The sequence below is a fragment of the Nycticebus coucang genome, chromosome 8, assembly GCF_027406575.1.
Source record: "Nycticebus coucang isolate mNycCou1 chromosome 8, mNycCou1.pri, whole genome shotgun sequence".
In the NCBI taxonomy this organism is placed as follows: domain Eukaryota; kingdom Metazoa; phylum Chordata; class Mammalia; order Primates; family Lorisidae; genus Nycticebus; species Nycticebus coucang.
This window is the reverse complement of record NC_069787.1, coordinates 103,014,057-103,040,290: the sequence shown is the minus strand read 5'-3', so window position 1 is coordinate 103,040,290 and position 26,234 is coordinate 103,014,057. Positions and strand designations below refer to the sequence as shown.

Genomic DNA, 26,234 nt, shown 5'->3' with positions numbered 1-26,234 from the left:
TGAGAAGAGGTGTGTCCAGCAAGAGCCTCTTGTGTACTGTTTGAATTTCACTACAGCTGGTCTCTACATCTCCTTTTGTGACCCTGTCTCACATGTACTGTCTGTGTTCTCCTTCTCTCTCTTTCTTCTACACATAGTGGCACCTTCTCTTAGTGCTACGACAACTTGAAGAAAATTTTTGCTTGAGCTAATTATTTATTCTCTTTAGCTGCCAACAGTTTCTCTTCTTTTTAGCTGAACATACTACTAAGTGCTTAGACTTGCTATCTGTGTTTTCTCCCTTTAAAGCAGGTTACATACCTAAAACAATAGCTGTATAAATGCCATTTTAGTAAAACAGATGATTTATATAGATATCGAAATGTCTACAGGATATACTCCAAAGTGATAAGACAGGTTGTCTCTGGGTTGTGGATTTTAGGCGAAGAAAGATTTTTTGAATTACAAAAATTTTAAATAATGAAAAATTTTTAATTACATTCTGATTCTTCTGCAATGAATATATATTACCTACCTAAATAGATAAGAGAAAAATAACTTTTGTTTATTAAAGTAATATATACTTGTCACATGAACCTTATAAATACGAGAACAATATAAAAAACCAAATTACTTGCAGTGCCATAGCCCAGAATTAGTATTTTGGGCTTTTATCTTTTAGTTTGCATATATACATACACATGTTAATACTGATATTATATTGCAAACAATTTTGTAACCATGACTTTCTATGAAATTAAAATTTTGCAAGCACATTGAAATGGCTATATAGTATCATGACAAAGATACCATGAATTATTTAACTATTAATATTGCTCATTTGTGTTGCTTTGAATTTTTCTTTTTCTTGAGACAGAGTCTCACGTTGTTGCTCTCAATAGAGTGCCATGGTGTCATAGCTCACAGCAACCTCAAACTCTTGGGTTATAGTGATCCTCTTGCCTTAGCCGTCCAAGTAGCTCGGACTACAGGCTCCTGCCACAACACCCAGCTATTTTTAAAGAGTCTTACTCTTTCTCAGGCTGGTCTCGAGCTTCTGAGCTCAAGGGATCCACCTGTCCCAGCCTCCCAAAATGCTAGGATTACAGGTATGAGCCACCACACCTGGCCTCCTGCTTTGAATTTTTTAATTTTAGAATTATCTGTGACAGATGCCAGTTGTTTAGATAGAACAGTTCTATCTAAATTTCTGAATATTTACAATAGATACTCAGAATCAGAATTAGGGAGTTGAATTACAGATTGTCAAATTATTTTCCAGGGCCAATATGCTTCTACCAGCAATATTTGAAAGTACTTGTCTTTCTAGACAAGCCTAGAATGAGATGTTTCTGCAATGTGCTGCTGCTTTGAGAGAGCAGTGAAGATGCTGTATTTTAATTGTATCCTGTATGTTTTCTCATCCTGGTTCTCTGATAATCTATTAATGTTCAGTATATAGTAGAAATGCAAAAATTTATTAAATTAATATTATCTTAAAAACTATCTTTTGGGTGACGCCTGTGGCTCAAAGGAGTAGGGCGCTAGCCCCATATGCCGGAGGTGGTGGGTTCAAACCCAGCCCTGGCCAAAAACTGCAAAAAAAAAAAAAAATTATCTTTTAAAAAATTGCTGCCAATTTAGTAAGCTGAAGTGTTTTGGCTCTTGCTTTTTATTTTTATTTATTTTTTTAAGACAGAGTCCCACTCTGTCGCCCTGAATAGAGTACTGTGATGTCATCAGAGTTCATAGCAACCTCAGTCTCTTGGGCTCAAGTGATCCTCTTGTCTCACTCTCCCAAGTAGCTGGGATTACTAGTGTGCACCACAACACCCAGCTAGTTTTTCTAATTTTAGAAGAGACAGAGTCTGGCTTTTGCTCAGGTTGGTCTCGAACTCCTGAGCTCAAGCAATCCACCCACCTCAAACTCTCAGAGTGCTAGGATTACAGGTATGAGCCTGCCTGGCTCTTGCTTCTTAAAAAACACCTTTATTTAGGTATAATTCACGTATTATAGAATTTACCAATTTTAAGTGTTCAGTGGGTTTTAGTAACTTTCTACAATTGTGTAACCATCACCATTGTTTGGAACACTTTTACCTGTCTATCTACCCCTTCTCTCCCATGTGCCTGTTTGCATTCAGTACCCATTCTCATTCCAGGAGCTAAGCAACCACTTAATCTCCTTTCTGGTGCTGTAAATTTGCCTTTTCTAGAAATTTCATATATATAGAATCATATAATATGTAGTCTTCCATGTCTGGATTTTTTCATGTAGGATGTTTTTGAGAGATTCACCCATGTTGTTACATCTGTTAGTAGTTCATTCCTTTTGAGGTATAATTGATATACAGTGAACTCATACTCAAAGTGTGTAATTAGTAACTTTTAACTTTTGAATATACCTGTGAAATTATTACAACAATCAAGATAATGAAAATATCCTTTTCTCCCTTTACCAGAGTTTTCTCATGCTGTTTTTTGTAATCACTGTTCCCCTTCAGAGGTATTCACTGATCTGCTTTCCGTCACTACAGATTAGTGTGCACTTTTTAGAATTTTATGTAAATGTAATCATATGGTATATATTCTATGTGTATCTTCTTTCACTTGGCTTGATTATTTTCAGATTCATTCATGTTTGCTGTGATTGTCTATGTTCTTGTATTGCTATGTAGCATTCTACTGTCTCGATGTACTATATTTTGTTTATCAACTCACTAGTTCAGTGGACATCTGGATTATCTCTAGTTTTGACTACTAGGAATAATGCTGCTATGAACCTTTATGTACAAGTTTTTGGGTAAGCATTTATTTCTCTTGGGTAGATTCTAGGAGAATTACAATTCATATGGTAAATGAAGTGTATGTTTAACGTTTTAAGAAATTGCCAACCTTTTCTAAAGAGGCTGTATAGTTTTACATCCCTGTCAGACCAAAGTATGAGGGTTACAGTTTCTCCACATCATTGCAACTGGTGATTTTAGTTGCTACTAAATCACCAGTTATATACAGTGGCAGTGTAGCATATATCACTGTGGTTTTAATTATTTTTTTAATTAACAAATATGCAGTTTATTTTCCATGCATCATACTTTAATCGCCATGCTAAATACTGTACCCATGTATTTCTTATTTATTTTATTTATTTTTTATTATTAAATCATAGCTGTGTACATTAATGCGATCATGGGGCATCATACACTGGTTTTATAGACTATTTGACATATTTTCATCACACTGGTTAACATAGCCTTCCTGGTATTTTCTTAGTTATTGTGTTAAGACATTTGGAGGCAGGAGGCAGGGTGATTGGTGGGATTACACCTATGGTGCATCTTACAAGGGTACATGTGAAATTTAGTAAATGTGGTTTTAATTTTTATTTTCCTAATGTCTAATGATATAGAGCATCTTTTTATACACCTATTTTTTCCTACTTACACCCTTTATTTAGTGTTTGTTCAGATCTTTTATCCAATTGAAAAGTTGGATATTTATTACTCATTTAAATTTATAAAAAGAAGATTTTTTTTTTTTTTTTTTTATGGTTATAGAGACTGACAAGTCCAGGGTTGAGGGGCTACATCTGGTGCGGGCCTTCCTGCTGGTGGGGACTTTCTGCAGAGTCCTAAGATGATGCAGGGCATTGCACAGTGAGGGGGAGCATGCTAACTCAGGTCTTTCTTCCTATTCTTTTTTTTTTTAATTTCAGATTAATATGGGATACATAAGATTGGCTTACTTAGGATTTTAAAGTCTAGGTTGTAGTTGTGCCCTTCTCCTAGGAAATGTGCATATACCCATACAATGTACCCAGTGGGTGAGAATTTACCCAACTTTTCTCCCTCCCAACTTGAATTTGAGTTGTTCTCTCATGTGAGGATGTAGTTATTAATCTACTGGTTCTAATTAAGAACTGAGTATATGCTGTGCTTGTTTTTCCATTCTTGTGATATTTCACTTAGGAGAATGTTCTCGAAATCCATCCAGTTTGTTACAAAAGATATGAAATCTTCATCTTTTTTAATGATTGAATAGTCTTTTTATTATTTAGACTTCTTTATATATTCTAGATACGAGTCTTTTATTAGAATGTTTTGGAAATATTTTCTTTTAATCTATTCCCTTTCTTTTTTTTTTTTTTTTTTGCAGTTTTTGGCCGGGGCTGGGTTTGAAATCGCCACCTCTGGCATATGGGGCCGTCAGGCGCTGCCCTCTATTCACTTTCTTAATGGTGTCTTTTGAACAGCAATAATTTTTAATTTTGAAGAAGTCCAATGATTGATTTTTCTTTTTTATTGATCTTGCCTAACCAAAAGTAAACAAAGATTTTTTCCTATATTTTATTTCAAAAGCTTTATAGTTTTAACTTACATTTAACTGTCTATAATCCATTTTGAGTTCATTATTTTTGTACATAGTACAAGGTATGCATTGATTTTTTTTTTTTTTTTTTTTTAGGCACATGGATATCTAGTTATTTTATACCCTTTCTCCTTTGGTTGAAAATTAGTTGGCCATATATTGTAGAACCTATGTCAGTTGACCACCCAAAGATCTGCAACAAACTGGTCAACATGTGGGGGTGGTCAGCATGAGGAATTAGGCCTACTGTATTGATACATACATGTGGTACATGTCCCATCTTATGAAAATTATATAAACTGAAGGAGGTGGTCAATATAGGGAGGTGGTCAACGGTGGAGGCTCTACTGTGTATGACTGTATCTATTTCTGGAGTGTTTCATTGATCTATGTGTAAAATATAACAATGCTACAATGTCTTAATGATTGTTTTATTGTAAGTTTTAAAATCAGGTAGGATGAGTCCTGAAACTGTTCTGTTTTTCAGAGTCTGTCTTTACAAAAAGACATTTAAAGGCATTCAGGCTGGAGTGCAGTGGCAAGATCACAGCTCACTGTAACCTCAAACTTCTGTGCTGAAGAGATCCTACTATCTCAGTCTGCTGAATAAACTAGGGCTATAGGAGAACCCTACCATGCCTGGCCAATTTTTAAAAACCGTTTTGTAGAGACAGGTCTTGTCATGTTGCTCATGCTGGTTTTCAACTCCTGGCTTCAAACGATCCTTGGCTTTCCTAAGTGTTGGGATTATATTTGTGAGTCATGGTGCCCAACCTCAACTTTGTCCTTTTAAAAAATTATTTTGGCTATTCTAGGTATTTTTCATTTCTATATAAACTTCAGGATCAGTTTATTTCTATGAAAAAAATCTACTGGGATTTTGACAGGGATTGGTTAACTCCGTAGGTCAATTTGAGGAGAAGTGACATCTGAATACTGAGCCTTTAGGTGGTCTTTAATTTCAGCACAGTTTTGTAGTTTTCATTGGGCAGGTATGCGTATTGCAGTTCTTTTTGCTATATTCCTAAATAATTTTATTCTTATGTAATTGTGAATAAAATTATTTTTATTTCAATTTCATTTCATTACTGGATTGTTCATTCTTAATATATGCAAGTGTTAATTTTAAGCGGATACTAAAAAATTAATTTTTGTATTTTGAGTTTTTTCCTGAGATTGTGCTAACTTGCTTAATAGTTCTGGTGTCTTTACATAAATTACTTAGTATTTTCTACTTATAGGTCATATGATCTATGAATAGACAGCTTTATTTCTTCCTTTCCAATCTGAATGCCTTTAATGTCTTTTTTTTTTTTTGAGACAGAGTCTTGCTCTGTTGCCCCTGATAGAGTACAATGACATCTACGTAGCTTAAACTCCTGGGCTCAACAGAGTAGCTGAGACTATAGGTGTGCGCCACGATGCCTGGCTAATTTTCCTAATTTTAGTAGAGGCAGGGTCTTACTCTTCCTCAGGCTGGTCTGGAACTCCTGAGCTCAAGCAATCCGCCTGCCTCAGCCTCTAAGAGTGCTAGGATTACAGGTATGAACCACTGCACCCTGCCTGAATGCCTTTAAATGTCTTTTTCTTGCCTTATTGCTCTGAGTAGGACCCAGAGCAATGGTTGAGTAGAAATGATGAGGAATAGAAACATCCTTGCCTGATTCCTGATCTTAAAAAGGCACTTAGTCCTCTCCATCCCCTTAAGTATCAATGTTAACTATAGATGGCCTTTATCAGGTTAAGGAATTTCCCTTATGTCTTTACTTGGGTGAGAATTACTCTGAATGGATGTTGGATTTTGTCAATGATCATGTCCTGTTTGTCATTTATTCTATTAATAGGGTATATTTGTATTTATTTTCAAATGTTAAGCCAATCTTCCATTCCTGGAATAAACCCTACTTTGTCCTGGTATATAATTGCTTTTATATGTTGTTGGATTTGATACGCTAATATTTTGTAAGAAGTTTTGTGCTGATGTTCATAAGGGATATTGGTTTGCAGTTTTCATTTCTTACAATGTCTTTGTGTACTTTGATATCAGAGTAATATCAACTTTATTTAGTGATTCCCTCCTACTATTATTTTCTGAAAGTATTTGTGAAAGAGTGGTATTTTTTTCCTTGAATATTTGACAGAATTCCCCAGTTAAGTCATCTGCTCCTGGCTCCGTGCCCATAGCTCAGAGGTTAGGGTGCTGGCCACATAACACTGAGGCTGGCGGGTTTGAACCCAGCGTGGGCCTGCCAAACAACGACAACTACTACAACAACAAAAAAATAGCTGGGCATTGTGGTGGGCGCCTGTAGTCCCAGCTAATTGGGAGGCTGAGACAAGAGAATCTCTTAAATCCAAGAGTTTGAGGTTACTGTGAGCTGTGATGCCATAGCACTCTACTGAGGGCAACAGAGTGAGACTTTGTCTCAAAAAAAAAAATCTGGTCCTGGACTTTTCTTATGGGGATGGCATTTAGTAACTTCTTTACTTGATACAGGTCTATTCTGATTTTTTATTTCTTATTGAGTCAGTTGTGTAATTTGAATTTTTCTAGCATTTTTCCCCCTATTTCATCTAAGGTATGAAATTTATTGAGATAAAGTTGTTTGTAATTCCTTAAATGTCTCATAATTCTGTTAACTTATGTAATACCTATTGTGATGCCTCCTCTTTCATTTTAGATGTTGTTAATTTATGACTTCTCTCTTTTTGTTAGTCTTGTTGAGGATTTTATCTTTTCATCTTTCCACTTTGTCGCCGTCAGTAGAGTGCCGTGGTGTCACAGCTCACAGCCACCTCCAGCTCTTGGGCTTAGGCGATTCTCTTGCCTCAGCCTTCTGGGTAGGTGGGACTACAGGCACCTGCCACAATGCCCGGCTATTTTTCTGTTGCAGTTTTGCCAGGGCCAGGTTTGAACCTGCCACCCTCGGTATATGGGGCCAGTGCCCTACCCACTGAGCCACAGGTGCTGCCCTGGTTTAATTAATTTTTATATTGTTTTCCTATTTTCTACTTCATGGATTTCTAAACTGGTCTTTTTTATTTCTTTTATTCTACTTGTTTGCTCTTCTTTTTCTAGCTCAAGTTAGAAGCTTATATTATTGATACTAGGGTTTAACAGCTTAAATATCCCTCTGATCACTGCTTTAACTGCATCCGATATATTTTCATATGGTCCTCTTATTTATTTAAAAATAATTTGTAATTTCCTTGTGCTTTCTTCTTTGACCCATGTGTCTTTAGGATTGTGTTATTTAACTTCCAAATATTTTGAAATTAGTGTATTTCTTTCTGTTGTTGATTTCTAATTTAATTCCATTTTGGTGAAACAACATACTTTATTTTATTGTATTCTATTTTAATTTTTCAAGTCTTGTTTTATTAGCCTAACATATGGTCAGGAGAACCTTCATGTACACTTAGGAAAAAAAGTGTAATTTTTTAATGGAGTACTCCCCAATATTGATTAAATCAAATATACTGACTATGTCCTTCAAGTCTTCTGGATCCTTATTTACTGTCTGCAATTGTTCTATTCTATCTAGAATTAGAAGTATTGAAATCTCCAACTATAATTGCTGAATTGGGTATTTCTCCTTTGAAGTGCGGAAATTTTTGTTTAATGTATTTTGTGGTTGTTATTTGGTATGACAATGTCGTATCTGGTAAATGCATTTTAACTCTGGTGAAATAAGAATTTTTATGTTTGTTTCCTGGGTGAAATTTCTGCCTTTTGACAGAATGAGCTAATATTTATGTTTCTACTATTTGTTCTGAAGAACCTTATTTATAAAATAATGTTGGTCATATAATGAACCCAGTTTGCCTTTTGATTGTGATATAGAATTTGTCAATTTTTTTTTTTTTTTTTTTTTGAGACAGTCTCACTATGTCACTCTCGGTAGAGTGCTGTGGCGTCACAGCTCACAGCAACCTCAAACTCTTGGGTTCAAGTGATTTGCCTCAGAATTTTAGCCACTTAATTAATTTCAAAATATTATAGAGGCATGAATATTTTGGTTACGTGAACTGCTTTTGTACAGTTTGAGTCAAAGTTATAAGTGTGCCCCTCACCTGCACAGTGTGCATTGTACACATTAGGTGTGGATTTATCCCTCCATTTTGGCCACTTTTTAAATGTACTCAAATCTATAAATAATTTCCTTATAAATTTTTATCTATCTTTATATTTCTAAAGTCTATTTATTCAAATGGAGACATTAGTTTAATATGTACTTTTTCATTCCACCACGGAGAACCAAAATTTTACTGACTAGTCTCTTACTGGCACATTCAAGATGCTAACTTTATCATATACTACACTGCTATGCATAAATTTTGTATTTTTGTGTGAATACTAGGTTTAATTACTATGGCTTAGGTTATACCCTGCTATAGCTTTGTTTCTTTTCAAAATTCATTGCTATTCTTGTGTCTTTATTGTTCCATGTGAGTTTTAGAACTAGTTTTATCAAGTCCCACAATATATTCTGGGGGGATTACATTAAATTCTAACATGGCAACTAGTCTTATTTTTCTGTGAAATTTTATAATTTTCTGCATGTATAATTCTCAATCCCTACTTTTTTGCTGTTATGAATGGGATTTTTTTTCTTGTTTCATTTTTATCTGGCTATTGCTGTGATATGGAATTAATAACCTTAATTAAGGAAGTACTCGTTTTATTTTGCTTAATTTTAAGATCTTCCCCCAAATTAGAAAATATATTGAAATTTTATTCAGATGCCTTCAAAAATTCAATTTAAATTTTATGGTGTTTTTTCTCCTCTAGTCTTTTAATGACTGATTTTATAAGGATTCCTATTAGTGTGGTCTTGGGATAAAACCCACTTACGATGCATTCTTTTTTAAATTGATGGATTTGACAAGTTACATAATCTTCTGTGGTTCAGTTTTCCTAACTGTATAAAGTTTCTACTTATACTGTAGGACTCTTTCCAAAGAATTAAAATATTTAGATAGTGCTTAGTACCTAACATCCTCCATGTGTGTGGATAAGTCTTATTTTTGTTTAAATCAGGGACGTCCAACCTGCAGCTTGCAGGCCTCATGTAGCCTAGGATGGCTATGAATACAATCCACAGAAAATGGTAAACTTACTTAGAACATTAGATTTTTTTGGTGACATTTTGGTGGAACTCGATTGCACAGTTCTTGAGCATGAACTATGTAGATGACATCGTGTTGCAATGTCACATAAAATAAACAAATACATTCTTGGTATTTGTATGCATGTGTGGCTTCAGTTTTCCAGTGATGCGCAGCTTTTAGTTTATTTTCCAAGTGCAGACAAACTGACACCTCAGACACTGCATGTGCTTTTGATGACTTGGTAAGGCAGTGATTATCAGTAATATATCAATATACCACTGCAACATTAGGCATTAAATATTTTTTAGAATTTGGGTATAATATTTGATTATTAAGGTTAGTCCCATGATTCAGCAGCGCCTCACACATTGCCACCTGCACTTTAGGATTGACCCTCTACTTTGCCCTGCATTGGCAGCAGAGATGGAAGGGCCCAAACTTTGCTTTCGTTTTTCCTATCCGTTTTCATAATAAAAGTAAATATAACCCCTTATCTATTATTCTTTTTTTAATCTCAGCATGACTTCTACAGTGTCTCAACAGAACCACAAATATAGCTCAACGTGCCATTTTTATTAGAGGTATTGAAGATGAGTATAATGTCACTGAAGCAGTGGCTTCTTCAGTGCCATTAAAAGACACAACTAAATCAAGAGATTTATACAAAGCAATAGAAAATGTTAAAGCAATTTTCTTTGTTCATTGTCAACATATCTGGTATAGTTACTCATAGTACCCTGGTGTAGGTAAAAGAAAGGGACGTGTAAAATTAATAGAGGATGTTGCAATTGCCATCCAAAACTCATGTTTGGTAAAGTTTCATTGCATAGTACATCAAGAAAATTTATGCACAAAAGTTTTAAAAATGAAAAAGTCATGCAAATCATCATCAAGACTGTGAATTTGATAAAGGCCAAGGGACTGAATCATTGCCAATGCCAGGAATTCCTTAAAAGTATTAATGCTGACTATGGCAACATTTACTTTTCAAAAGTAAGATGGCTAAGTTGAGGCCAAATGTTGAAAAGATTTCATGATTTGCAACATGTTACTAAGTTGATTACAGTATCAAAAACCAAATTTGTACCAGAACTTGACAGTGAAAACTGGCTTGTAGATTCAGCATTTTTAGTAGCTTTAACTGTTCATTTAAATGAGTTAAACATATGTTTAAGTGAAAACCGATTTACCAATACATGAAATGTTTCAATCTGTAATAGCATTCCAAATCAAACTGAAATGGCAAGGTCAAATTATGGCAAACACGCATTTTGACATGACAGTCCTGTGAATAGAGAAATGAATTCTTGATTTCATATAAGAATTTAAAGCAGATTTCAAGATTTCTGGGAAAATAATATTTTGGTGCATGTGCAAATTTCATTTTTAGCCTACATATATGTTACCTGCTAATTTTCAAATGGAATGCATAGAGCTGCAATCTGACATTCAACTTGAAAAATTTGACCATGTCTCTTTCCTGGATTTATGTAGGTCCTGTCTTCCCAGAGACAAATACCTCTTGCTTCACAATCATGCCTTATTCATGTCATCGCTTTCTGGCAGCACTTACCTTTGCAAGCAACTATTTTCAAAAATGAAGCACATTAAGAGCACAATTAGAACCAAAATATCTGACGAGCACCTTGAGAACTCACTGAGAATCACAACTATATCCATTGAACCAGATACTGATGTCAGTTTCTCAAATACAAAGTCAATTTTATCCCACGTTTTATGTTGCCTACTTTTATAATAAAAAATACCAAAAAACCCAAGATATTTTTTACTTAGATAAGTACATTCTCTATATTAGTGATTACAAGCTTGGCACCTGCTTAACGATTTTAAAAGTCTCTGAACAGGTTACTGCATAATTAGGATTATGATATGAGGACTTTTTTGCTTTTTTACGGTGGTGGATATCATGAAAATTATGTACATACTTTTTTTTTTTTTTTTTGCTCATCGGCTTTCATTAGTGCTTGTGTATTTAATGTCTGGTCCAACACAATGATTCTTCTTCCAGTGTGGCCCAGAATGCCAAAAAGTTGGACACTTATGGTTTAAATCTGTTTATTTCTCCTACTTCACACGGTTGACCTATGAACAACATGGCTTTGAACTGAATGCATCCCCTTAAACACAATTTTTTTTAGCCAAACATAGGCCAAAAATCTAGTAGTCAAAGAATGTAAAACCTGAGTATATGGAGGGCTGACTATCTGTATATGTGGGTTCTGCAGGGCTGATTGCTGGACTTGAGTATGTGTGGATTTTGGTGTACACAGGTGGTACTGGAACCAAACCCCCACGTACAGCAAGGAATGACTGTACTTTATTTGGGCCTATTTTGTCATCCTTTCCCATGGATCTTGAGTGGATAACCCAATTCATTTATTTCAGTCTATTGGTTAAAATTTCATCTTGTCTATATCTTATAGGTTTTAATAAATACAATACTTTCATTGTCTGGTTCTAAAAAGACTATAATTTGTTATTTTCATATCCTCTTTTGCTTAAAGGTTATTTTACAATATATTTAAAAAACCTCTACAATTTAAATTTTATTTAAATATTTCTAGATATGTGCATTTTTGCTATTTTTTTGGGTTAATTTCAGGCTGCAAATGTGGTCTGTATGCTAGTGGTATTTAAAAAAATTATTGCTGTTTTCTGTATGCCTTAATAAAATAGGCACTTTTGTGGTGGTTCCATGTGTACTGCTATCTTTGTAAAATCAAACTCACTGTGTTTTTTTGTCATTTATATTCCTTAGGGTTCCCCCCGCCCCTTTGGATTTGTTGGTTTTTACAACTGTAGATTTGCCAATTTCTCCTTGTTTTTCTATTAGATTTTCTTTATATAGTGGATATAGTTCATAACTTATTTTTATGGCCAAGTGTTGAAATACTGGTAAGTCCCTTTTAAAGCTTTGAATTCTGTTTGTCTCATTAACATTGCCATATCTGATTTCCTCTTATTACTATTCCTTTGCCTGTTAACTCTGTGCATGGTGTGAATTGAAAGAACAGTATGTGGTTGGATTTTTAATCAACCCAACTGTATTCTGATTTTATGACTGATACTATATCTGGACTTATTCTACCCATTCATTTTGTGCTTTTTATTTTTGTTTTCTCTTTCTTCTGGACATACTCTCCTTTTTCTCCCTATTTTTTCTTTGGAGAACATATGGTTTGGATGGACTTTACTCATGTCCAAGTTTAGTTCTAGGCCTAAACTCCTTCAGGAATTGGTTAAGGGACTGGACCTAAACCAAGCCCTAAGTGATAGGAATCCTAAGCTTTTGTTGGAATTTGTGGGAAAAAGATTTTTCTTTTTTCTCTGAACTTAAAGCTGTTAGGCGATCATCTTGCTACTATATAGGAAAATCTCACCCAGAAGTAAGAGAATGAAAGAAAAACATATATTAGAGATGAAAGAGATTAAGTCCTACTTTTAGCATTCTGAGTCCCTACAGTTAGTACTATCTACTATCCTGGACTTTTCATTTTTATAAATCAGTACTTTCCTTTTTGTTTAAGCCTTTTGTTTTTTTTGGCTTATGACAATTTGATTTGAATTTAGGTCACTTGTTAGCAGAAGAATGTTGATTAACACATTTGCCTTTCAGTAGACTTTTTCTTTACTCATCTTTTTTTCAATAATGTCTTTTTCTAAAACTGATTTGAAAGTTTATTTTTCCTCTCTAGTGATTGACCTTAAAATTTTAACAGATACACTGTAGTAATTGTTAAAGAAATATATTTATCAGTGTCTATGTTCTCCAATCTACATCTGTATTCTCTATTCTAATAAAGATAAGAACCTAGCATATTAATTCCTTTTTCTCTTTTCTGTTAACGATATCTGTGATCAATACTTACCTAATTCTAAGAATAAATTTTATTACTTTCATTTCTCATGACTGTTCTTTGCATCCCATGATGTCTTCTAAGATCTATTTACTGTTTTTGCTGAAGAATATTGTTTAATATTTCTTTCAGAGATGGTCTGTAGGCGATAAACTTTTTGGCAAACTTCTGAAAGTCTTGAAATGTCTTTGTTTGACCCTCACTTTTGAGTAGGAACAGAATTTGAGGTTCAAAATTATTTTTTGCAGTACTGGAGTGACTTTGTTTTATTTATTTTTGTGTGCACTTTTCTCTGGTAGGTTTTCAGCACTTCTATATCTTTGTGTTCTGAAATTTCACATCAGTGCAGGGGTCAACAAACTATAGTTTATGGGCCAAACCTATCTTGATGCTCCTTTGGTATAGCCTGTGAGCTAAGATAGTTTTACCTTCTTAAATTTGAAAAACAAAATCAAAAGAATATTTTGTGATGTGAAAATGAAGTGAAATTAGTATCTCAGGGTCTGTTATATAAGTTTTATTGGAACATATCACATACACTTGCTTAGGTTTTATCTATGATTGGTGAGTAGCTATTGCAGAGACCTACAGAACCTAAAGTACTTACAACATGGCCAGAAAAAATTTGATTCCTGTTTCTGTTTACCTTTTAATTGCTTAAAAAGTTAAAATTCTGGCAATTATTTGGCTATTTTTATTGCTTTCTAAAGGATTTCTTACTACAGTATTCTGATCACTATCCCAAGTTAGTAACTTTTCAGCTGTATCCATTCTATTATTTAGTGCAGTGATTGCATTTTTCATTAAAAATACTTTTTCCAAGAAATTGGCTCATCTTCAGGAATATGACATTCTCTCTTATCCCTTAAATAATAAATATAATCATTCTGACGTCTTGTTCTGATTGCTGCATTTTGTCTCCTTCCCAGGGTGTAAGGAAGTTTTTTTACTGACATTTTTCAACTGTTTGACATTGTCCACTTTTCTGTATAGTTGAGAACAGACTGCTTCCTCTGTTCTCACTGGCTACTTAGGGGAAAACGGTGGGGGGCTTTGTGTTTTTAATGAGAATGAGAGTGGGAGATGGGATGTGCTGCTAGGCTATGGATATTTCACTGGCTGGAATTTTTCTGCTCCAAGCTCCCATACTCATTGCTTTTGTCTTTCATTTAGAAGTAGGATGGGATGTACAGGGTTTGACTTACCTGGATGCATCTGTCTTCTTCCTATTGGTTTCAGTTGAATTCAGGTATAGATCATTAAGTACTGCTCCCATTATCAGTAGCAATTATTTTTTACAATCTCCTTTAATCTGATCCTACCCGCTTTTCTTTTTTCAGCGGAAACTTCAGAAACTGAAGTTTCTCTTATTTAAGAGGTGCTCTCTCTATTTTCATGTGGTGTGAGATGGAAAACTACAGCATACTGTCTTGCCCTCCTTGAAATCAGATGCTGGTCTATATAATATTGCTACTTTTTAGAAGTCTGAGTTTTGTGTGTGACTTAATATGTATTTTGTAAATGGTTTATAAACATAACTCCCAAAGGTACTTTTATATACAGGGTGGACATAAAGTTCATGTGCAATTTTAAAACAGTTTAACATAGTAAATTGCACACGAACTTTACATCTATTCTCTATTTTCAGGGAATAGTTTACTGTGTCCGTAAATAATAGGTTTCAATTTCTCCTTTTTTGAGGTTTTCCTTCAAAAATCTGATGTTATCAGAAAGCTTTTTTGGTGGTCTTAATTTTTTTTTATTCAGCCTTTGTTGGTTTTTTTTTTTGTTATTCCATAATTGAGTCTTTTTCCTTTAACAACTGAGTTTATTTCTTTTACATTCACTGATCTACACACTCATATTTGCCTTAGTTCTGTCTTCTTAATTTATACCGCGTGGGCTGTGATTTTCCTTTGTATATATATGTTTTTGGATTCAATTATAATATCAAGTTTATTTAATTAATATTCTTAAACCTTCAACTTGATTTATCAGCTTTGAGGGTATTTATGGAGACCCTGCTAGTGAAACTTATACATATATTTTCTTCTTTCTTCCTCCCAGTTTTAGTTGTTATTTCCAGATTTTACACATTTATTTTTTCTTCCTTTTTACATTTCAATTTTAGTCCCATTATGCTTTTCAGAATATTGTGTCTGGTTTTCCTTTTGTTTTTTTGAGACAGAGTTTATCTTTGTTGCCCCGGATAGAGTACAGTGGTGTCACTGTAGTTCACTGCAACCTCAGCCCCTACACTCAAGTGATCCTTCTGTCTCAGTTTCTGGAGTAACTGAGAGTATAGACCCATGTCATGATAACTGGCTAAGTTTTCTATTTTTATTATAGTAAAGATGGGGGTCTCACTTTTGCTCAGGCTGGTCTCCAACTTCTGAGCTCAAGTAATCCTCCTGCCTTGGCCTCCCACAGTGCTTAGGATTACAGGTGTAAGCCAAAGCATGTGACCAGTTTACTATCTTTTAATGCCCTTAGTTTTTTTTGTGTGTGACAGAGTCTCACTCCGTTGCCCTGGGTAGAGTGCCATGTGCCGTACTCATAGCAACCTCAAACTCCTGGGCTTAAAATGGTCCTCTTGCCTCATCCTCCCAAGTAGCTGAGACTACAGGTGCCTACCACACCTAGTTTTTCTATTTTTAGTAGAGATGCGGTCTTGCTCTTGCTAAGGCTGGTCTCGAACTCCTGAGCTCAGGTAATCCACCTGCCTTAGCCTGCCAGAGTGCTAGGATTACAGACGTGAGCCAGTATATCCGGCTTATTTCTTCATTTATATGGACTCAATTCTCACTACTATTCCTTTTCTACCATGGATGCTCCATTTCTTTTATTTTTTCCTTTTATTTCAGAGAAAGGGTCCCTCTCTGTCGCCCAAAGTATAGTGGTATAATCACAGCTCACTGTAACCTTCAACTCCTTCCTGAACTCAAGTGATCCTTCCATCTGAGCCTCCCAAGTAGCTGGGACTACAGGCTTGTGCCACCATCCCCAGCTAGTTTTTTTGTAGAGATGTGATCTTGCTATGTTGCCCAGGTTGGTATCAAACTCCTGGCCTCAAGAGATCTTCCTACCTTAGCTTCCCAAAGTGCTGGGATTTGGGACCTGGCTTCCATTTTTGAATGCTTTATTTTGGTTTGTCTCTTGGTTTTCTGATTATCTGTCTTTATGTGTGAATGTCATTTTGGCTTAATATATTATCTGATAAACTTGTAAACATTGTTTCATGGTTTTTCAATATTTAATTTTACTGTGGCGGTACCAGAAGAAAGGCTGACTTTTTTCCTCCTTGTCTGGTGATTTGCATTTGTAAAAAGTGGAAAAAAAGCCCCCAAACTCAAAATGCACATAAATCTTTAATTACCCTTGAATTCCAATAAAATCACAATGTATCTGGGGTCAATCACTACTCAGTATTTCCTGGATATAGCATGATTTTCTGACCTTTCATATTCAGGTTTTATTTTTTTTAAAAAATCATTATCTTTGAATTTTTCTTCTATATGTTCTGTTTAATATATGTATGTCAGATCTCCTTTTTTTCATTACTTATACATAATTTTTTTTCTATTAATTTTGATCTTTCAAAGTCTTTCTTGTCCCTATTTTTCTTAATAAAAAGTTAAAAATATACATCTATGAAATGATTTTAATGCTATGTGTCATTGCACTGTGTATGTGTAGCATAATTTTTTATTTTTGAGAAAAGAGTCTCATTCTGTCATCCAGGTTAGAGTGCAATGATTTCATTATAACTCATTGCAACCTCAAACACCTGGGCTTGAGCAATCCTCCCGCCTAAGCCTCTTGAGTAGCTGGGACTACAGGTGCATGCCACCACACCTAGCTAATTTTTTGTATTTTATGTAGAGATGTGTCTTGATATGCTGCTCAGGCTGGTCTCAAATTTCTGGCCTCAAGTGATCCTCCCACTTCAGCCTCTAAAAGTGACAGAATTATAAGTGAGAGCCACTGTACCCAGCCATGTAGTATAACTTTATTAATCTTCCCTTTAGATACTTCAGTTGTCTCTAGTTTTTCACTAACATTAATACTCACATGTGGTATGCTTTGTAAGATCAGTAAATTAACCCTAATAATTCCTAGAATGGACACTCAATGCTAAGAAATTATAAATCATGCTTATGAATCTACTTTCCTATCTTCTCTTCCAGTGAGGTGAGGTTTAGGGTACTCAAAGCATAATGAATGATTTCTAAGGTTTCTAGGTCATTGCCATAAAAATGAAACCCCACTTTTGTGGCTAACCAGCTTACAGAAATCTCTCCTCTGGATTAAAGAAAGTAGACCAGTTGTGGTGGCTTACTCCTGTAATCCTAGCACTTTGGGAGGCTGAGGCAAGAGGATCGCTTGAGCCCAAGAGTTTGAAGTTACAGTAAGTTATGATAATGCTATTGTACTCCTGCCCACATGATAGAGTGAGACCCTGTTTAATAAAAAAAAAAAAGTGGTTTGGAGATGCGTGCTTACTGCTAGTTTATAAAACAGTGTAGTCTATATGGAGGACCACTGGGCTGGATATTTTCTGTTTATCCCTCCCAGATCCCCTAGGCTGTGCTATAGGAGACTGACCTAAATAGACAACATCTTTGGGCTCCCTTTTCTTCTGACCTGACTGCAAGTCAACATAAGACACCAGCAGGAAATGAAGAGAATTAAATTCTAGCAACTTCTTCTCAGCTGAATTGCTATAAATTGGCTAAATCCCATTACTAAAGGTCACAGTTCCCACTGGGTGACTCCCTCCATATAACTCTTCTCTTTGGGTTCTGGTGCTGGTTTCACCTCCTTGCCCCTTTAGACTTAAGGATGAAAATGTCTCCCCACTGTTGCCAGTTCTGGGTGTCTGCATCATTTCTTGTTGATTTCTCTAAAACTCTTTTAAGTCTTTGCAAACTCTTCAAATACCTAGTTTGAGTATGCTATTTGCTAGAAATCTGTCCTATATTCATGATTCATTGCAACATTATAATTTCTTTCTTTTTTTTTTTTTGTAGAGACAGGGTCTCACTTTTATGGCCCTCGGGAGAGTGCCGTGGCCTCACACAGCTCACAGCAACCTCCAACTCCTGGGCTTAAGCGATTCTCTTGCCTCAGCCTCCCGAGTAGCTGGGACTACAGGCGCCCGCCACAACGTCCGGCTATTTTTTGGTTGCAGTTTGGCCGGGGCCGGGTTTGAACCCGTCACCCTCGGTATATGGGGCTGGCGCCTTACCGACTGAGCCACAGGCGCCGCCCGCAACATTATAATTTCTAATAGTGAAATGTTAGAAATAATGTATCAGTAGAGGACTATAAAATAATGGACAAAACTGTACAGTGGAATATTATGCAGCTGTAAAAAACCATCATTCATTAGACACATGCTATCATTTTGTAAGAAAAAAATAACAAAAGAATATACATGTATTTCCACATACATTATATGGATTTTGCTTCTTTGAATCTTACATGAATACTGCCTATTCAAAAAATGCATTACATTAATGATAAGCCTTAGAGAAATAATGTTAGAATTAGAAGAATTTCTGAAAAAGTCATTAGAAGATGATGGAAAGAGCCAGCAAAGTATAGTTACTGAAATCCAAGCAGTCAAATTCTTGGATAACATCTTAACATGGTCCCTTTATGGAATTATGCCCTGACTAGTATCAATTATATGTAGAAGTTATTTCCTGTATAGGTTTGAATGCACATAACTATGCATGTATGATAAATATTTGTTTTAAACATGATCATTTTTATTATTTAAAGGGTTTTGGTTCCTTTAGCCTCCTCCTCCATCTATACTGGAATGTTTTTCAACCATTTTTTAACTCATGGCACACTTAACGTATAGTTAAAACTTTCACGACACACTTAAATTACGTTGATTTAAAAAACCGAGTTAAAAAAACCATATTTACTGTGCTTTGAACTTTTGAAAATAATTATTTAAAAATTTTCATGGCACAGTGTTCTATAGCACTGATCTACAGTACTTACTTACTTATTTTCGAGACAGAGTCTCACTCTGTTGCCCAGATTAGAGTGCCATGGCGTCAGCCTAATAGCAACCTTAAACTCCTGAGTTCAAGTGATCCTCCTGCATCAGCGTCCTGAGTAGCTGGGACTACAGGCATCTACCACAATGACTGGCTAATTTTTCTATTTGTTTGTAGAGACAGGGTCTTGAACTCCTGAGCTCAAGTGACCCCCCATGTCTTGGCTTCCCAGAGTGATAGAATTACATGTGTGAGCCACCTTGTCCAGCCTCTACAGGATTTATGATGTCACTAAAATACGAGTGTGACTGCTCAGTGGTCTTGGTTTCCAGTGAAAGACGCAACTACATTAAAGGAAACGGGACAAGAGAAGACTTTATCAGGAAATTAGCCTGCTAGGGAGAATATTCATTTAACTAAAGTTGGTGAAACCAAATCAGTCATTTTTATGGTATTCAAAAAGAAAAAACAAGATTTTTTTTTAAAATTTTGAGACAGAGTCTCACTATGTCACCCTTGGTAGAGTGCAGTGGCATCCTAGCTTACAGCAACCTCCAACTCTTGGGCTTAAGTGATTCTCTTGCCTCAGCCTCTTAATTAGCTGGGACTACAGGCACCCGCCACAATGCCCAGCTATTTTTTGGTTGTAGTTGTCATTGTTGTTTGGCAGGCCTGGGCTGGGTTCGAACTCGCCAGCTCCAGTGTATGTGGCTGGCGCCCTAGCTGCTGAGTTACAGGCAACAAGCCACAAAAAAGATTTTTTCAGGTGGTTTTAATACCCCTGACATGGCATCCCTGTTAAAAAATTCTGCAAGACAAAGGGAGACTCACTCACCCTTCCTGGAATTGTGCTTGTGCAGATTCCTCTGCGACAAGAGTCTCATACTCCTCAGCAGCAAACCGGTCCCAGTCGGAGGGCTCGGGCCCCTCGTTTTCAACATCCTGATTGGAAAGGGGGCAAGAAACAAATAATCAAAGACAAAGAATATACATATGTTATATATTGCTGAAGAAAACCTCAGAAATGTTTCATTTCAACACGTAAAAGAGGTGCTAAGGTAACACTCACTCCTAAGTGATTTCTATAACCTAGAAATCACAAAACCATAACTGTTTAGTAGCTAGATTTTTAAGGTCTAGTTTCCTTAGACTTGTAGTTAGAGACCTTCCTCAGTCCCTTCTCCCCTGGCACTCTGCATAGTAGCTATATGGAGTGACTTGTGATTTGCGCATGCCCACTTGAAATGTACCTTCCTTCTACCCTCGGTTCTCTAGCAAATTTTACTATTTCTTTTAAAAGCCAGCTTAATAAAGTATCTCAAGAATGGAAAAACAAGCATCCCATGTACTTACTCAGTACTATTTTGAAACTAGAGATAAACAATTATAGGACCACAGGAGAGAAAAATACAAATTCAACAAGGAAGGGAGGGGAAAGAAAAGAGGAGGACTAGTAAACTCCCACCTAATGGATATAATGTAGGGGTATGTGGCACATCTCCTGGGTGGAAAGATTCAAATACAACTTGGACTTCTCCTAACACAATGTAACCTAATCATATGTGCCCTTGTATTAATGTGAAATTAAAAAAATTTTCCCTACTGTGCCTGTGGCTCAAAGGAGTAGGGCACTGGCCCCATATGCCAGAGGTAGAAGGTTCAAACCCAGCCCTGGCCAAAACTGCAAAAAAATAAAAATAAAAACCAGCAAAGATACCATGTCATCTGTGACATGTTCCTGGAAACAGCCCATGTTTCCCAAATCACGTCCTTCTCTCTATTGTAGATGATTTGGTTACCCCCTTTTGCTCTTGCGTTTCTGTCATCTCCATATTCCCACAGTGCCTGGAACTTATTGAGTACTTTCCGACTACGAATGTTCTTTGCAGATCAGAACAAATATCAATAATTACCATTATTGGTAATTACCACGGCTGGGTGTGGTGGCTCATGCCTGTAATCCTAGCACTCTGGGAGACCGAGGCAGGTGGATGGCTTGAGGTCAGGAGTTCAAGACCAGCCTGAGCAAGAGTGAGACCCTGTCACTACTAAAAACAGAAAAACTGTGGCACTGTGGTGGGTGCCTGTAGGCCCAACTACTTGGGAGGCTGAGGCAAGAGGATTGCTTGAGCCCAGGAGTTTGAGGTTACTGTGAGTTAAAATACCATAGCACACTAACCTGGCACAACAGAGTGAAAAACTTTCGTCTCAAAAAAGAAATTACCATTTCTTATAAAAGTAAATTAAAAGTTACAAATGAAGGGCAGAAAATCCTATACATTTTCTTTCCCTTCCGTAATATCTTGGATTGTATGTTCTAGGCAAAACATCTTTCCAAACTAAAAATGAGTTAGTATTATCCTAGGGCCCAGGGTCAGTTACCCCTAGAAAAATGCTAAGTGCCTAAAGAATTGAACCAACAGTGTGTTACTTACTGCATTTTAAGATTCTCTCCACCCTTTTGAAATTTCTGAAATTGCCATGCATCTTAGACTTAAAATGGGCAATGTTTTGGGGTTTTAGAGGAATGTAAAATAAGGGGGCATGTTAAATTCAGTGGAATATAATACTGACGTTAGGCCAGCAATACAGTATGTTGATATGCTCTGAGATCAGCTATAAAGTATTTTTTTAAGAAGGTGATTTCATGTTCTTATTAGATCAAGCAGTTATGGGACATTTAAAGAAAAAAAAGACTGCATAAGCTTCCTGTAGTTTTACTGTCACTTAATTGAAACAATCCAACATAATTTTTATTTCTTAAATAGAGGAATGGTAAAAGAAAATGGTGATATTCTGGTTTTGTTTATCAACATGGATCGTATGTCTGGGGTTTTCTGAGGGTCCATGGTTTTTGTGAGTGGGGAAGGGTGCTCATCTCTATTCAAAGGCAGAATGACATTCAGAACTAACAGCCACACATAGCAATCATGAATACTTGAAAAAGTGTTATATGAGGGCTATCACAGAGAGCTTCTAGTTTTCATTATGATTTTTACCATAGATTTCCAGAAATGAATGGTATGATTAAGGCCAGTATAATTTCTCATACAGATATATCTACTGATACATTTTAGAGCTAAGACATTAGCTTTAAATGTCATTTCTTTCATTTTTTTTTCTTTATTTTTATTGTTAAACCATAGCCGTGGTACATTAGTGCAATCAAGGTGTACAATGTGCTGGTTTCATATATAATCTGAAATATTCTCATCAAACTGTTCAACGTAGCCTTCATGGCATTTTCTTAGTTATTGTACGTAGACATTTGTATTCTGCATTTAGTAAGTTTGGCCTGTACCAATTCTAAGATGCACCATAGGTGTGGCCCCACCCATTACCCGCCCTCCACCCTAACCTCCCCCCTCCATTCCCCTCCCTTGGCCCTTTCCCCATATTCTTGTGCTATAGTTGGGTTATAGCCTTCATGTGAAAGCTATAAATTAGCTTCATAGTAGGGCTGAGTACATTGGATACTTTTTCTTCCATTCCTGAGAACTTTGCTAAGAAGAATTATGTTCCAGCTCCATCCATGTAAACATGAAAGAGGTAAAGTCCCATCTTTCTTTGAGGCTGCATAATATTCCATGGTATACATGTACCACAATTTGCTAGTCCATTCGTGGGTCGATGGGCACTTGGGCTTCTTCCATGACTTAGCAATTATGAATTGGGCTGCAATAAACATTCTGCTACAGATGTCTTTGTTATATTGTGAGTTTTGGTCTTCTGGGTAAAAACCTAGTAAAGGAATTATAGGATTGAATGGCAGGTCTATTTTTAGGTCTCTAAGTATTCTCCAAACATCCTTCCAGAGGGAACGTATTAGTGTGCATTCCCACCAGCAGTGTAGAAGTGTGCCCTTTTCTCCACATCCACGCCAACATCTCTGGTTTTGGGATTTTGTTATGTGGGCTACTCTTACTGGGGTTAGGTGATATCTCAAAGTAGTTCTGATTTGCATTTCTCTGATGATTAAGAATGATGAGCTTTTTTCATGTGTTTGTAGATCGTGCATCTGTCTTCTTTAGAGAAGTTTCTCTTCAAGTCCCTTGCCCACTCTGAGATGGGATCACTTGTTCTTTTCTTGCTAATACGTTTGAGTTCTCTGTGGATTCTGGTTATTAAACCTTTGTCAGAGACATAACCTGCAAATACCTTCTCCCATTCTGAGGGCTGTCTGCTTGCTTTACTTACTATGTTCTTGGCTGTGCAGAAGCTTTTTAGTTTGATCAGGTATCAGTAGTGTATTTTTGATACTGCTTCAATTGCCTGGGGAGTCCTCCTCATAAAATATTGACCCAGGCCAATTCCTTCAAGAGTTTTCCCTGCACTTTCTTCAAGTATTTTTATAGTTTCATGTCTTAAGTTTAAATCTTTTATCCAGTGAGAGTCTACCTTAGTTAATGGTGAAAGGTGTGGGTCCAGTTTCAGTCTTTTACAGATTGCCAGCCAGTTTACCCAGCACCATTTGTTAAATAGGGAATCTTTTCCCCACTGAATATTTTTAATTGGCTTGTCAAAAATCAAATAACGGTAAGTAGCTGGATTCATCTCTTGGTTCGCTATTCTGTTTTTGTGCCAGTACCATGCTGTTTTGATCACTATCGATTTATAGTACAGTCTTGGGTCTGGTAGTGTGATTCCTCCTGCTTTGTTTTTATTGCTGAGTAATGTTTTGGCTATTCGAGGTTTTTTTCTGATTCCATATAAAACGAAGTATTATTTTTCCAAGATCTTTAAAATACAACAATGGAGCTTTAATAGGAATTGCATTAAAATTATATATTGCTTTGGGTAGTATAGACATTTTAACAATGTTGATTCTTCCCAGCCATGAGCATGGTATGTTTTTCCATTTGTTAACATCTTCAGCTATTTCTTTTCTTAAAGTTTCATAGTTCTCTTTGTAGAGATCTTTTACGTCCTTTGTTAGGTATACTCCCAAATATTTCATCTTCTTTGGTACTACTGTGAAACAAATAGAGTAGTTCTTAAAGAACTAGTTTTTTTGGCTTGGTTATTGTTGGTATATATAAAGGCTACAGATTTATGGGTGTTGATTTTGTAGCCTGAGACATTGCTATATTCCTTGATCACTTCTAAAAGTTTGTAGTAGAATCCCTAGTGTTTTCCAGATATACGATCATATTATCTGTGAAGAGTGAAAGTTTGATCTCTTTTGACCCCATGTGGATACCCTTGATTGCCTTTTCTTCCCTAATTGCAATGGCTAAAACTTCCATTACAATGTTAAAGAGCAGTGGAGACAATGGGCAACCTTGCTTGGTTCCTGATCTAAGTGGAAATGATTTCAATTTAACTCCATTCAATACGATATGGGTTGTAGGTTTGCTGTAGATGGCCTCTATTAGTTGAAGAAATGTCCCTTCTATACCAATTTTCTTAAGTGTTCTGATCATGAAGGGATGCTGGATATTAGCAAAAGCTTTTTCTGTGTCTATTGAGAGAATCAGTTGGTCTTTATTTTTTAGTTTGTTTATGTGCTGAATTACATTTATACATTTACGTATATTGAATCAGCCTTGAGACTCTGGGATAAATCCCACTTGCTCATGGTGTATAATTTTTTTGATGTGTTGTTGGATTCTGTTTGTTAGCATCTTATTGAGTATTTTTGCATCAATATTCATTAGTGATATTGGTCTATAATTTTCTTTTCTTGTTGGGTCTTTCCCTGGTTTGGGGATCAAGGTAATATTTGCTTCGTAGAATGTGTTGGGTAATACTCCTTTTCTATATTTTGGAAGAGGTTTAGTAATATAGGTACTAGTTCTTCTTTAAAGGTTTGGTAGAATTCTGACATAAAGCCATCTGGTCCTAGGCTTTTCTTTTTAGGGAGATTTTGTATAGTTGATGCTATTTCAGAACTTGATATAGGCCTGTTCAACATTTCCACTTCGTTCTGGCTAAGTCTTGGTAGGTGGTGTACTTCCAGGTATTGGTCGATTTCTTTCAGATTTTCATATTTCTGAGAGTAGAGTTTCTTGTAGTATTCATTAGGGATTTATTTGAATTTCTGAGGGGTGTGTTGTTATTTCATCATTACCATTTCTGATTGATGAAATTAGAGATTTTACTCTTTTTTTTCCTGGTTAGGTTGGCCAAAGGTTTATCTATTTTATTGATCTTTTCAAAAAACCAACTTTTTGATTGATTGATCTGTTGTATAATTCTTTTGTTTTCAATTTCATTTAATTCTGCTCTGATTTTGATTATTTCTTTTCTTCTGCTGGGTTTGGGGTTAGAGTGTTCTTCCTTCTCCAGTTGCTTGAGATGTCCCATTAAGTTATTAACTTCCTCTCTTTCCATTTTCTCGAGAAAGGCTCACAGTGCTATAAATTTCCCTCTTAGAATTGCCTTTGCAGTATCCCAGAGGTTCTGGTAATTCGTGTCTTGATTCTTGTTTTGTTCCAAAAATTTGGTGATTTCCTTTTTAATTTTGTCTATAACCCATCTATCCTTCAGCATAAGGTTGTTTAGCTTCCATGTGTTTGTATGGGTATGCATGTTCCTGTGGTTATTGAGTTGAACTTTTATTCCATGATGGTCTGAGAAGATGCAAGGAATAATTTCTATTTTTTTAAATTTGCTGAGATTAGATTTGTGGCCTAGGATGTGGTTAATTTTGGAGTATGTTCCGTGGGCTGATGAGAAGAATGCTTATTCAGTTTTTGTTGGGATGAAATGTTCTGTAGATGTCTGTTAAGTCCAGATGTTGAATGGTTAAGTTTAAATCTAAAATTTCTTTGCTTAGCTTCTTTTTGGAGGATCTATCCAGTACTGCTAAAGGGGTGTTAAAATCTCTAACTACTATGGAACTGGAGGAAATCAAGTTGCTCATGTCTGTTAGAGTTTC

The 26,234-nt window shown here is 35.9% G+C and overlaps 1 protein-coding gene across 5 annotated transcripts in view; it reads right to left on the bottom strand.

The window, feature by feature from the left end:
* PPP2R3A (protein phosphatase 2 regulatory subunit B''alpha) overlaps positions 1 to 26,234 on the bottom strand; it is a 198,840-nt gene that overhangs the window by 10,554 nt on the left and 162,052 nt on the right. For all 5 annotated transcript variants that reach the window (XM_053599237.1, XM_053599234.1, XM_053599233.1 and 2 more), the window contains one exon: positions 20,190 to 20,296. In XM_053599237.1, coding sequence (XP_053455212.1) covers positions 20,190 to 20,296 — 107 coding nt within the window. The remainder of the gene's footprint in view (positions 1 to 20,189; positions 20,297 to 26,234) is intronic.